This window comes from Rattus norvegicus, chromosome 14 (genome assembly GCF_021556685.1).
Source record: "Rattus norvegicus strain SHRSP/BbbUtx chromosome 14, alternate assembly SHRSP_T2T, whole genome shotgun sequence".
Taxonomy (NCBI): Eukaryota; Metazoa; Chordata; class Mammalia; order Rodentia; family Muridae; genus Rattus; species Rattus norvegicus.
In genome coordinates this window covers 82,676,419-82,689,935 of record NC_141547.1, presented here as the reverse complement: position 1 = coordinate 82,689,935, position 13,517 = coordinate 82,676,419, and the positions used below count along the sequence as shown (strand labels likewise).

Below are 13,517 nucleotides of genomic sequence, written 5' to 3'. Positions count from 1 at the left end.
AAGCTACCAGTGTCAGCAGCAGCAACACGCAGGGTCCCCTTAGCTGGCTTGTTTTGGTCCTGGAGTTTCTTATCCTTAATGGGGCTGCAGCTCCTTCCCATGCTCATCTCAGGTTTGCTCTCCTCCCTGTCAAAGCAGGAGAGGGATGGTTTGCCAGATGTAGTGAAGATTTTTGTTGTTTTTTTGTTTTCTGAATTGAGGCAAGAAGTTGATCTTGAGTCTAGGAGGTAGATTTTACCATTCGGGATCCAGATGCCAAGTGGAATGTCAAGTGTGGCAGCGACTCGTTCAGGTCCTCCTCGTTCCTCTAAATCCTGCGAAGGCATCTGGGGGAAGGGCTGTTCCCGTAGTGAGCGGGAACAGTATGCCCCTTTTGATTCATGTGGCCATGATGACACTTCTCTGGAGCTGCAGCTAGGGCAGGTAATGAACTTTTGAGAGCCAGGTCCCCAGGGCCTCCCAGGTCCAACAGTCCTTTGTCTTGTTCTCCACCAACCTCCCTGGGAAACCTGATGACCTCACCTCCATTCTCCAGGCTCTGTTTGCCCAGCTGGAATCAAAGGGCACTGACTTGCAGTAGACCCTCTGCCCTCCTACACGAGAGGCCACATTCCTGAAGCCACTACTGAAGCACAGGGCTCTGTGCCCCAGGGGAGGGACTGCCTGGACCCTGCCTTCCAAGTTCCCAGGCTAAACCATTACCTGGTCATAAAGCTGCCTCCCATCAGTCCCCTCCTTTGTCATGTGCTCCTCTGTAGCAGGGATTAGAGTTCATGAGCTCCTGAACCAGAGCCCTTTCTGGACTCTGTCAAACAAGTTAAGTCCTTGACCCTTGGGCCTCTGGAGGAGTAAAGTCCATAAGATGTAAAAGTCCTAGGGCTGTGGTTGCAAAAGGTGACGTAACCAGATTCCATGGGACATGATCAGACGTGACCATGTGATGGGGAAGGGAGGAGACAGGGAATGAAGGATGTCATTTCTGTGCCCTGTATGCCCCTCTGCCTAGCAAGCCCCACTCTAGCAGAGTGTGCGTTGTCTTGTCTGCCTGCCACTGGTGTGAGCGGCATGGTGTAATCTCAGGTGCTCCCAAATAAGGAAACATCCCAAATTGAGGAAGAGGTAAATCAGGGAAGAGGTAAATCAGGGAGTGGTCTTCTTGTCTAGTGCTGGTGAAGCCATAGCCACATTTACCAACAGGAACTCTTGTCACCGAGTTATGTTCCCAGTCGAGAGAGTGACGAGTGCTCCTCATGTTTAAAGGAATTCCTTTTACAGGATTTCCCTTACTGTCCAAGACGAGTTAGGTGGGCTTGGTTTGGAGTTTGCCCATTGAAGAAAACAAGCACATCTTTGCATCATAAAGCAACCCATGTTTGAAAACTATTCAACTTAGCAATAACCTTTATGACTTTTGCAGCCTCCTTCCAGCCTTCTGAAGGGCTTGGATCAGGAGAATGGTTCCCAACTGTTACTTTTTGGCTGCCCCCTGAGGCATACACACTTTGGTACTTTCTCTCCTCCCAGATCTTCGAGGAACCCCCTGTGAGCTGTACAGATTACATGAACTGCCAACCAGCCTCCCCTCCCCCACTGGAGCTGCTTCAGTGTCCTCTATTGCTAAGCTTGTTACAGGACAAACTCCACAAGAGTTAGTGTGGGCAGACTGTTTCAATCCATAGAGTCTGTGGGAAGAAGCAGTAGAGGGGTGTGTGGTGGTGATCTGAGTCTCTATCCCCTGTCATAGCTACTCCAGACTTGGAAAGAGGCTAACAATGGTAGCCAATGCTGCTTAGATTTAAGGGGAGCATCCAGCCCAGCCTTTTCCAGAACATAGGAGGGCTTTAATGCTCATGACCCTCGCTCTGTGGGGTTGAGAACTTACCTGTCTGAGGTAAACATCGGTCTGAGGAATCACGAAGCGTGTGGAGGTGGACCGTGTATGACTTGGCTTCTCTCCACAGTTCATGTTGCCTTTGGTTCTTACATGTTGTCATGCACAGTAAAGGTCCTGAGTGCTAAGGCTCGGTAGAAAATTCATTTGAGGGCCTTCCTTTTCTCCTAAGAGGCCTGCTTACCGGCTGTAGGTATGAAGCAGACCCCCATTCATTTCCTGGGCATGGGAAGGACGAGGGTCGGTCTCCATTTGCCCTTACTGTTCCTAAATTGGAGGAAAAGGAATGGAACACTTCTGGTGGCCTGCGGTGGGCCGTGCAGGGGGTTTTCACTTGCCGTCATTTTCACAGCTCCCTTTGGACTCAGATGATTATTGTGTCGTACGTTGCCTGCAGATTCAGGTCTGAGAGTGAAGTGAACACTCGAGCACCTTCTTAGTCCAGGCACCCACAGTGTGTCAAGAGAACTGGGTAAACACCGTCTGTATGTGGCCTGTGTGTCTCTCTGAGGACCTCACCTGAATCCTGGTTTCTGACCCAGCACAACTACCTCCTAGCTGGGTGCTTCAGGGTCTGCAGCCAGGCAGATCTGGCTTTCACCTGAAGCTTCCAAAAACAGAAAGCTGGGGGAAATGCCATGCCTTCTGAGAACCTGAGGTGGAACATTTTTAAATGGTACCTCACTTCCACAGGTTCTTTAACAGACACTACTACTGGAGAACACAGGGTAAATGGCCACGCCGTGCCACTGAGGTCCACTGCTACAGAGATGGCTTCCTTGCCAGGTACACAAAGATTCAGGTCCCAGCTCCATCACTCGAATGGACAACTATCAACAGATGTTGCTAATGCCCAAGTTAGCACTTTAAATTCTCCCGCGGCCCGAGAGGCCTGCTGTGTTTATTGGCAAAAACAGCTTAAGGGACCTTCAGCCGTTCTGTCAGCTGCTCAGCTGCACTCAGAGGCACCTGTGGTAGGGCATGCATCTGGCCGCGCTCTACAAAGGCATTCCGTAACACGTGACACGTGACGCGCGCAGCGGTGCGCTCTCCAGCCAGGTGTGCATCCCAGCAGGCCGCCGTGGCTGCCTCCTGCAAGCCTACACTAGTTTCCCTGCCGGTGCCCTTGCCCGCCTGGCAAGAGCTGCTTGCAGTGAACAAAAGCAGGATATTGGCAGTAGAGAGGAGGGTGTGTTCTGGCTTCCACGGCCCGAGGTGGCGCACAAACCATGTGAGGGTGTAAGAGAGCCCAGGCCTGCAGTTGGGCACAGCTACGCCTGCGCCAGCTTCTCGCTACAGCGGACGGGGGGGGGGGGGGGGGGGGGGGAAGATAGGCCCTCCTGACGCAGAGTCCTTGTGCTTCATTTTCAATTGGAAAGCATTCACTCAAGACCTGCCCAGCCCGAGGCTTGTACACTAAGTGTATGGAGAGGAAATAGGACCCCGCCTCTGCTTTCAAGGACTTCACAGTCTGAAGGAAGAGAAGGAAACTTACCTAGAAGGTGGGAGGCAAGAAGGAAGCCTCACTCAGAGTGCCAGCTACCCAAAAGCAGCCCCACAGTCACTCAGAACTGGCATGACCACCCCGAGTGCTTGTGACCATGTTACCAGTTCACAAATGAGAAACAAAGATCAGGCGGGTGGTGGTACTGAGGTTGGAACCTCAAGTCTTCCGGGGATCATGAGTAAAGAAAGGTGAACCCCCAGAAGGAAAGGGTTTGCCAGGAGCATGCAGCACTAGACGCTTGAATTTAGCTCTCTCTCCTAAATCAGAGCTCAACACACTGCTAGGCCCATCGTATCCATGTGCTCTCGGTACCACACCCAGCTCCCAAGAGGGAGCCTGATGTGGCATAAGACGTCAATAATGCCCATAAATAAGCAGAAAAGCCACAGACTTGGAACAGCACCCATGGGAGGTGGGTGCTCCATGTTGCAGGGCTTCTCTAGCTCTCCTAGCTCAGCAGCGTTCCACTTCACGGCTGCTTCGGCTCACCCCTAACTCCATGTCCACACTGCACTCAGGAATAGCAGCACAGGGATTCGGTTTGGTTTAGATCTACAGACACCTTGTATCTGTCTCACATCTCTGCATCCCCTAGCAAATTGATACAATGCTGTCTTTCATTGTGAAATGCCTTTGTATATGTACATTAACTTACTTGGTCCTCATTCTAGCTGGGTCTTTGGGGGTTTGTCTTATTAATTTATGTATTTATTTATTTGTGGTTTTTTTTTAAGACAGGTTTTCTTTGTGTGGCCCTGGCTGTCCTGGAACCTGTTCCTTAGACCAGGCTAGCCTAAAACTCACAGAGATCTGCCTGCTTTTGCCTCCTGAGTGCTAGGAATAAAGGGGTGTGCCATCCTGGTATTTTTTAAGACAGGTGCATACGTGCGTTTTCTCTCTCTCTCTCTCTCTCTCTCTCTTTCACACACACACACACACACACACACACACACACACACCCCTTGACTGTCCTGGACTACCTTTTAAAATTTTTTTTGAAATTATAATTACATCATTTCCCCCCTTTCTTTCTTCTAACCCTTCCCATATTCCACCTCCTCCCTCTCTCAAATTCATGGTCTCTTTTCTTTTAACTATTGTTACATTTTTTCCATAAATATAAAAGTAGAACCTGTTCAGTCTGTCCAATGTTACAATGTTACTTGTTAGGTGTGGGTTTTCAGAGCTGGCCCTTCCTATTGGGTACCCAGCTAGGGGAGGCTATTTCTCCACGTTCAGCATCCCATAGTTACCTATGGTTCTTGTCTAGGGCTGGAGCCCGGTAAGCTTTCCTCCTTCCATACTGGTGTGGGTCTTATTTAGGCAGCCATGTTGGTGAGACTTCATGGGAATAGCTTCTCTGACGTTTCTAGGAAACAACACTTCACACCCAAACTTCCTATGTTCCTGTGGATCTTCCAGTCTTTCTGTCTGAGGTTGGGCAGTGATCCCCGAGCCTTAGATGCAGGAGTCAGGTTATAGATGCATCAGCAGGGACGGGGCTTGGAGAACCCTGAATTTTAATCAGTTGTGGTTTCATGCATTAGTCTCGGTCCTGCTGGACCCTGGAGAGGGCTGTGACATTGTTTACAGTGGGATGCTGTTTTTACATCTGGTTAACCAGGCTTCTGAGAAAGCCAGGCATGATGGCGAAATGCCCTTAATACCAGATCTCTGAGCTACTGGCCAGCCAGGGCTATGGTAAAACTCTGCCTCAAAAAAGCCTCTACGAGGACTTATCCAAGCTGGGTCTAGTGGGAAGTTGAGGCAAGAGGATTGCTGTGAGCTCGGGACTAGCCTGTGCTATAGAGTGAACCTTGATCTCAAAACAACCAATAACAAGACCTGGCATGGTGGCACACACATTTAATCCCAATACTCCGGAGGCAGAGACAGGAGGATCTCTTGAGTTGGAAGGCAGACTGGTATACAGAGTAAGTTCCAGGACTGCCAAGAGTACACAGAAAGACTGACTCAATAAAGATAAACAAAAGTTGTAGAAGGCTACCTAACTAGTGCAGGACTGTCCAATGACGTGACCTTTCATTGCAGTTAATAGCGTGTTCCAGCTGTACTGAGCCTTTTAGATAAGCTTTCTGTACATTTATACATATTGTCTCATTAATTTTAACAGCACTCTATTTACAGATGATGAACTGCCCAGAGAAGTAAAGTCTAATACCTTACCCAGGCATAACTATTAAGTGGCAGGGCTAGAAGCCCTGCAGAGGGACTGCCCTGTGTGACCTCTGAGAAGCAACAATGTAGCCAGCGTAGGTCAGAAAGCCTTTGCGATTACTGTAGGCAGTCTGCCCACACAGGTGTAGACCTACAGTTCCTGCTACTTCAGAGATTATACAGAAAGATCTCTCGAGTCCAGACCCAGGCTGGGCAACATAATAAGACCTAGCTCAATAAAAAAAGAGTCTGACTAAAAGGAATGAAGTTTATTGGCTAGGTGGGCAGGAGGCGGGGCTTAGCTGTGTAGGCTTAGAAAGGAGATAGTGGCCACCTGTGTGGGCAGGCACAGGTTGACAACACATCTCAACTGACTGAAAAGTGGAAATCTCCAACAAGGTGACAGTTGTCACTCTTAAGGCTAAGAAAAGTTAGAAATTTCACCAGGCATGGACACCTTTAATCCAGTTCTTGGGAGGCAGAAGCAGGCCAATCCGTGAGACCAGCCTGGTCTACCAAGCCAGGATAGCCAGGGCTACATACCTTGTCTTGAAAAAAAAACCAAGGGGGATGGGGAGGGTAACAGATTTTATAATCAAATTGTAATCTAAATTGAAACTTGATCCATTTTTACCACAACTGTTGTTCAGTAATTTCCAGTTTTAGTCTAAGGTTGAATCCAGGGTTGAGGTATTTATTGGTTTATTGTGTCTTTCTAGGCTTTCTCAAGCCCCACCCCCTTTCCCCTGACTTTCGCAAACTCAACAGAAAACGTATCTGTTATTATGACCATTATTATGTGCTCACACATCAGTAGAAATCACGCTAAAGGGTTTTTTAAGCTTTGTCTTTGTCCGCGCTGGGATGATGGCTCAGCAATTCCGAGCACTCCTGGCTTTTGTTGAGGAACTGGTTTCAGTTCCCAGTGACTCCCTACTACTCAGCACTGTCTGCCTCCCTCCAGGAGGTCCTAGTCCTTCTCACCTCCATGAAGGCACACAGTCAAACACGTAAAAAGGCTATTTATACTATGGCACTGACTTAAATGAAACTATTATAATAAACTATAGAAAAACTTTAAATTGTCAATGAAGGAAGGGGAGAGAACAAATCTGCCTAATTATACAAAATTAAAAATTGTGTGTGCATTCTGCACAATTAAATAGGCATTTTCAAGTCCTGCCTAGTAGTTTGAGTCCAGTTTGATCAACATAGTGAGGAGTAATAGAGGGATCTCAACAAAGGGGAGAAAGAAACTGAAAACAGTTGAGCGGTGGAAGCCAAGCTTATCATGAGGTAGAGGCAGGAGGACCTGGAGTTGGAGTCTGCCCTGGGGCTATAAGTACTTTTGAGGCCTACCTTTGTTAAGTGTGAGCTTGTCCCAGAAAAGGGGAGAAACAAAGAAGGAAGAGGAATATTTAGTTATTTACCAAGGCCTCACTATGTGGCTGTCCTGGAATTCATAATATAGAATAGACAAAGCTTGAACTCACAGAGATCCTCCTGCATCAGTCTCCCAAGTGCTGGGATTAAAGGAATATGCTACCATCCTCTATGAAAATTAACTTAAAAAACAAACAAAATACCCTATGCTGGGGCCTGAATGGTGACTCAGTGGGCAAAGACCTCCTGACCAGATTTCAATCCCCAACACAGGTAAAGGTTTGCAAGGAGTTAGCCAACTCCACTGAACTGTCCTCTGACCAGCTCAAGGGCGTGAGCATGCATGCACACACGCGCACATAAACGCATACGCACACGCATGCATGTACGCACGCTAACACGTGCACACATACAGGCACGTACTCACATGCACACGCACACACGCACGCACACCATATGCATGAACCCAATAATAGAAGCTTTGAAGCTCTCTGTGTATCTGCTGGACTGGTGCTGTAACTGAGTTGATAGAGTGCTTGCCCAGCCGTGAAGCTCTGTGCTGTCTGAGCCACTCCTAAATCCATGTGGAATATGCTTAATATGTTATACATATTTGAAACTTTTTCAAAACCAATCACTTCTGGTGGCTTTTGTTTGTTTGTCTGTTTGTTTCTCTACGTAGCACTGGCTATCCCAGCCTTGCTTTATAGATCAGGCTGGCCTCTAACTCACAGAGATCTGCCTGCCCTCTGCCTCCTGAGTACTGGCATTAAAAGCTTTCAACACCATGCCCAGCTTTGTGGTGTCCATTCTCATTCAACCCACTCTCTTTAGTCAGTGCTCTGTTGCTGAGAAGAGATACTACCTTCTCATAAAAGAAACTTAACGGGGTGCTTATAATTTCAGAGGCTTTGTCCATTATTATCATCATGGTGGGAGCACGTTGGAACACACACACACACACGCATACGCATACCATATATATGAACCCAATAATAAATAAGGTTTAAGCTCTGTGTCTGGAGCAGTAGCTGAGAGCTACATCCTGATCCACAGGTGGGAAAAGGGACACTGGACCTGGCTTGTGCTTTTGAAACCTCAAAGTCCACCTCCAGTGACACATTTCCTCCAACAAGAACATACTTCCTAATCCTTCTAATCCTTTCAAACAGCTCCAGTCTGGTGACAAGGTTTCAAACATATGAGACTATAGGGACCATTCTTCCCCAAACCACCACAACCCCCATGCTGAATTTGCCTGAACTTTTTTTTTTAATCTTTTTTGTTTTTTAAAGATTTATTTTTTTATTTTAGGTATGTGAGTACACTGTTGTTATCTTCAGACACACCAGAAGAGGGTATCAGATCCCATTACAGATGGCTGTGAGCCACCATGTGGTTGCTGGGACTTGAACTCAGGACCTCTGGAAGAGCAGTCAGTGCTCTTAACCACTGAGCCATTTCTCCAGCCCTCGCCTGAATTTTTTTTTTAAAATCTTTTTGAGATTTTGTTTTATTGGGGCTGGAGAGATGGCTCAGTGGCTAAAAACATCTGTTGCTCTTGTAGGGGACCTGAGTTCAGTTCCCAGCACCCACGTGGTGGCAGCTCATACCTGTCTGTAACTCCAGGGGCTCTAATACCCCCACACAGACTTACATGCAGGCAAAACACCAATAAATATAAAATAATACAATTTTACTTTATTGTTTTTTGGTTTTTTTTTTCTTTTTCTTATTTCTTTTTTTCGGAGCTGGGGACCGAACCCAGGGCCTTGAACTTGCTAGGCAAGCGCTCTACCACTGAGCTAAATCCCCAACCCCTACTTTATTGTTTTTAACAAATGTAATGTCTATGTGTCGGATCCAAAAAAAAAAGGAAACAAATGGCTAACTGTGGTGCCTATTAGCATACCAGAGTGCACACTGGCCTCCAGGCTCCCTTAGCATAGCAACCACCTTTGGTTCTCAGCTCTTCTCACCCCGCCCGTACCCTAACCAACTCCAGCTCATGGGTTTCCCACCCCTGACTTCTCATTCCCTTATAACCCTGCTATTTCAGCTGTGTGCGCTCGCGCTCTCGCTCTCTCTCTCTCGCTCTCTCTCTCTCTCTCTCTCTCTCTCTCTCTCCCCCTCCCTCCCCCTCCCTCTCTCTCCTCTCATATCTTTCTCCTCTCCTTTCACGGCCTCCGTAATGTCTGCTTTGCCTCCCTCAGATGCCTCCATAAAAACCTTCCCCTCAACCATACCTTGGAGAGCGTGTCTTCCGTTTAGACATCTTTATCTGTGTGTAGGTTTGTGCCTGTGCGTGCAGGTCCTATTAGAGCACTGGGTGCTGGGAATAGAACTTGTCCTCTTCGAGAGCAGTGTGTGTTCCCCATGCTGAGCCTGGTGGCGAACTTCTCTAATTGGTGGCTTTGTTTTGCTTTTCATTTTCCCTCCTCAAGAGCACCTTCCCAGTGCTGTGGTAACTTGGTTTTGAAGTGGGGCGATTGAAACATATGGACTTGAGGGATACCTGCACCTCCCACACATAAGTTATATGTGCATTTTTCTAGGAGAGATTTCTTGGGTCTTTGAAGCGTCCGGTGGCCCAGGACTCAAAGCACCTACTCCCAGAGGCAGGCAACACAGCACAGCTGGTTTCTGAGCCTTGTTTGCTCAGGAGCCGTTTTCCTTGGGAGAGCTCGTGTTGTGCTTCCAGCCTGTCTTTGGGAGAAGAAGGGCCTGCCCATTTGTCATTGGACCAGGAGCCAAGGACTGCCTGTGCGGCCTATTCTAGAGATCCAATAGCATTTCCTTTCTGGCCTTGCAGGTGTTCCGAGTGCCAGGAGTCCCTCACCAACTGGTACTATGAGAAGGACGGGAAGCTCTACTGCCACAAGGACTACTGGGCCAAGTTTGGAGAATTCTGCCACGGGTGCTCCCTGCTGATGACAGGGCCAGCCATGGTAAGCCTGCACCTCTGCCCCTCTGTCCACAGTCCCCTGATAGCCCTTCCAGTTCCCCATGACCAGTCATCATCCGGTCTTTTCGTCAGAGAGACGATGTCCTTCATTCAACCATAGGAGTCTACTGAGCCCTTACTAAAGACAGGTCTAGCCTTCCCTCTGTTCTGTGTGGTCCAGAGGACTGACTATCTGTGATGGCTGTAAGTTTGGTCCCCAGTGAGTGAGTTTATTACGTCTATGGCCACCAAAAGTAAGTGCAGGAGTAGTGTAGCAGCTGGTAGGCTGCTACAGACACCACTAGGGCAGCCTCATCAAATCAGAGGCTCACAGACAATCCAGCAGAGCAACTGCAGAACCCCAGTGAGGAAGCCACTACGGTTCCTGATTGAGAGAGTCCTAGGTACAGTCGAGTATCCCCTTAGTTGAAGCATCCAAGTAAAAGAAAGGAACATCAAACCAGGTGCTTACAACGATGCAGCAGAAACTGGCAGAAAGTTGAGACAGAGTCCCTGACTAAGCTTTCTTTCCATGGACGAACGTCAGTGGCTGAACTTCCAACCTCTATAAAAACCCTACTGTGGGTTTTTATATCCTGACATAAACAATCTGTGGAGTGATTTCCCCTCCCGTTCTCAAGGACACAATGTTTTCTTCGTCGGCCATGTTGCCGATGTTCCCTCCCTGTCAGACCTGGGAGAGCAAGCCTACCCCCAGGCAAGGGCTATTGGAAAACACTTTGAGACAAACATGCTCAGGTCCAAAATGGAAGTGGCAGCCCTAGTCCCACAGCCAACTTCTCCAGTGAGTTCATGCAACATCTGACAGATGGGCAGTGCGGTGTGTTATACCTGAAGGCCTTTAGTGCACTGCTGGTGTGAGTGGGTGAACGCCTGAGAACAGTGCAGCGAGATGAAACCTAAAGGACAGGTTGAGAGGAGGATGTTCCTAGGTACAGATCAGAGAATCAGGAGGCAGGAACCAGACTGGGCTGGCAGAGACAGGTATGAGCAGACTAGCCAGCCCTGTGTTGGAGGAACAGTGCACCTTCGTGGTAGGAGCCTCCACTTTGGGGACATGGTCTTATGACTGAGGCCAACAGTTTTCTGTAGTGTTAGAAATGGCAGGAGACATCCCCATCACTTCCGCAGAAGCTCTGCGGCAGGGACCGAGAGGCTGGATTTTTGACTGGGATCTGTAGCTCTGTACTGGGAAAGAGTGGATTCTGGTGGCTGGCGTTAGCACATCCCTGATGATGGTGCTCACCCACATTAATCCCCTCCACTCTCACGGAAGCAGTAGCTCACTCCTTCCCCCCATGGTGTTTCCGTCTGCTCACACACAGGTGGCTGGGGAGTTTAAGTACCACCCAGAGTGCTTTGCCTGCATGAGTTGCAAGGTGATCATCGAGGATGGGGATGCGTACGCCCTGGTGCAGCATGCTACACTCTACTGGTGAGATGTGCCCTGCCACCCTTCACAGTAATAGCAGCCAGGAGTTGGGGCAGGAGCAGCGTGGGTTGGGTGGAGGCAACTGGAGCAGTCTGCCAGACAGCATCACTCTGCCCTGTATGTAGTCCTCCCAGAGAGAGGAGATGGCTGGAAAGTGCCTTCATAGGGGCAGCTCCACATTAAAGGAAAGACTGTAGAGTTGACCTACATCCCCCTATCCAGCTGCTTGGTTAACAAAAGAAGGCAGCCAGGCCAAGGTTCTTACTGGGAGTCAGGCAGAGCAAGAAAACCCAGTCCATCTCACACCTCCAGGCCAGGGTTCTTCCCAGTATTCTCTCTGCTGCTGTCCCAGCTTGTCACCCAAGTCCTAGACTCCTCCCTTTGGACAGCCCATCAAGACTTGTAGCAGAGACAGTAGTGGTGAGGCTGGGTTGCTGCTTCAAGCCCCAGGACACAGTGGTTGCTGGAGGGCGTCCGGGTAGGCCTGCAGGGTCTCGGCTCACTTTGTGTCCTCCTCAGCGGGAAGTGCCACAATGAGGTGGTGCTGGCACCCATGTTTGAAAGACTGTCTACGGAGTCTGTCCAGGACCAGCTGCCCTACTCTGTCACGCTCATCTCCATGCCTGCCACCACCGAGTGCAGACGTGGCTTCTCTGTGTCTGTGGAAAGCGCCTCCTCTAACTATGCCACCACCGTGCAAGTGAAAGAGTAAGTGTTTTGAGAGCCTGGCAGCAGAGGCTCACGGTCAGAACCCACAGGACTTCCTCCTGACCTCCATCACCTTTCTCCTGACCTGGGCTCTTCATGGTTCTCCTGCTCCACTACTTTTCAGGTATTGGGTTTCATGTCTACTGGAAATTATTCGGTCTGATCAGTGTGTATTAATTAACTTGATGGTCATCTGTCATCCCCACCTGTGGTGCTTTGAATAAGATTGACCCCAGAGGCTCATATATTTGAATACATATTGAATATATTTGAAGGTTTAGGGAGTGGTGTTAGGAGGTGTGGCCCTGTTGGAGGAAGTGCGTCACTAAGGGTGGGCTTTGAGGTTTCAGAAACTCAAGCCAGGCCCATGCCACTCTCTTCTTACTGCCTGCAGATCTGGATGTAGAACTCTCAGCTCCCCCTCTCTAGCACATGTCTGCCTGGATGCTGCCATGCTTCCTGTCATGACGACAATGGACTGAACCTCTGAACTATAAGCCAGCCCAATCAAATGTGTTCCTTTATAAGAGTTGATGTGGTCATAGGATCTCCTCACAGTAATAGAAACCCCAAGACACCCTCCAACATAAACTCCAGAAGGACCTCCCTTAGTCAGGGCTGCCGTTAATAGGAAGTTAGTTATTTTATTGGTTGCATTTATGAATGGAGAATGAAGAAAATAGGCCCCAAAGAGGCTAAGATCCTACCTTGGGTCTCATCCAAAGACTAGAGGCGAGACTGCGTCCATGTAATACCAGGCTTCATTTTCTTCCCTTGGGTCTGGGTTGAGGCAGAGCATCATGGCAGGGAGTTTGTGGTGGCTGATAGAGAGGGAGAGAGCCCTGTAAATACTGACTGGGAGGCTGGATGTTAAGTGCAGGTGAGAGGTTACTAGGATTAAGAATTCAGGAGGCAAGATCTAGTCTGTAGTTTCGTTAGATAAGAAGGAAAGGGAATGTGTTTAAGGCAGAGGGAGACCGGATATCTCCAGAGGTGGGTGTCTGATTGTTCAGTGTCGAGAGAGTAGCCCAAGTGGCTGTTCATATGGAGGACCTGACTGGGAAAGTCCAGGAGGTCTATTAAGGGCTTTAAGCATCAAGGTAATATAACCAGATTGGCGTTTGGAAGGACCACTGGTATGAAGGTTAGGTAGGAGAGAGGAAAGCCCAGGGATGTAGAGCTGTTTTTTTTCGTTTTTCTTTTTTTTTTCCGGAGCTGGGGACCGAACTCAGGGCCTTGCGCTTGCTAGGCAAGTGCTCTACCACTGAGCTAAATCCCCAACCCCAGATGTAGAGCTGTTAGGAGGCTCCTTCGGTGATCCAGGAGAGAGAGAGAGAGAGAGAGAGAGAGAGAGAGAGAGAGAGAGAGAGAGAGAGAGAGAGAGGGAGGGATATTGAGAGAGAGAGAGAGAGATATGTTGGTAACTATGGTGATGAGAGAAGGCAGGATTCTC

General features: G+C 48.8%; 1 protein-coding gene across 23 annotated transcripts in view; it reads left to right on the top strand.

Annotated features, from left to right (window-relative positions):
- The window catches only part of Limk2 (LIM domain kinase 2), a 78,292-nt gene that overhangs the window by 40,278 nt on the left and 24,497 nt on the right, over positions 1 to 13,517 (top strand). For 17 of the 23 annotated variants that reach the window (XR_015636561.1, XR_015636560.1, XR_015636562.1 and 14 more), the window contains 3 exon segments: positions 9,772 to 9,907; positions 11,250 to 11,359; positions 11,876 to 12,064. Coding sequence is in view for 10 of the 23 variants with exons in the window: in XM_087582729.1 (XP_087438855.1) it covers positions 9,772 to 9,907; positions 11,250 to 11,359; positions 11,876 to 12,064 (435 nt within the window). In the remaining 13 variants the exon portion in view is untranslated. 23 annotated transcript variants of the gene reach the window in all.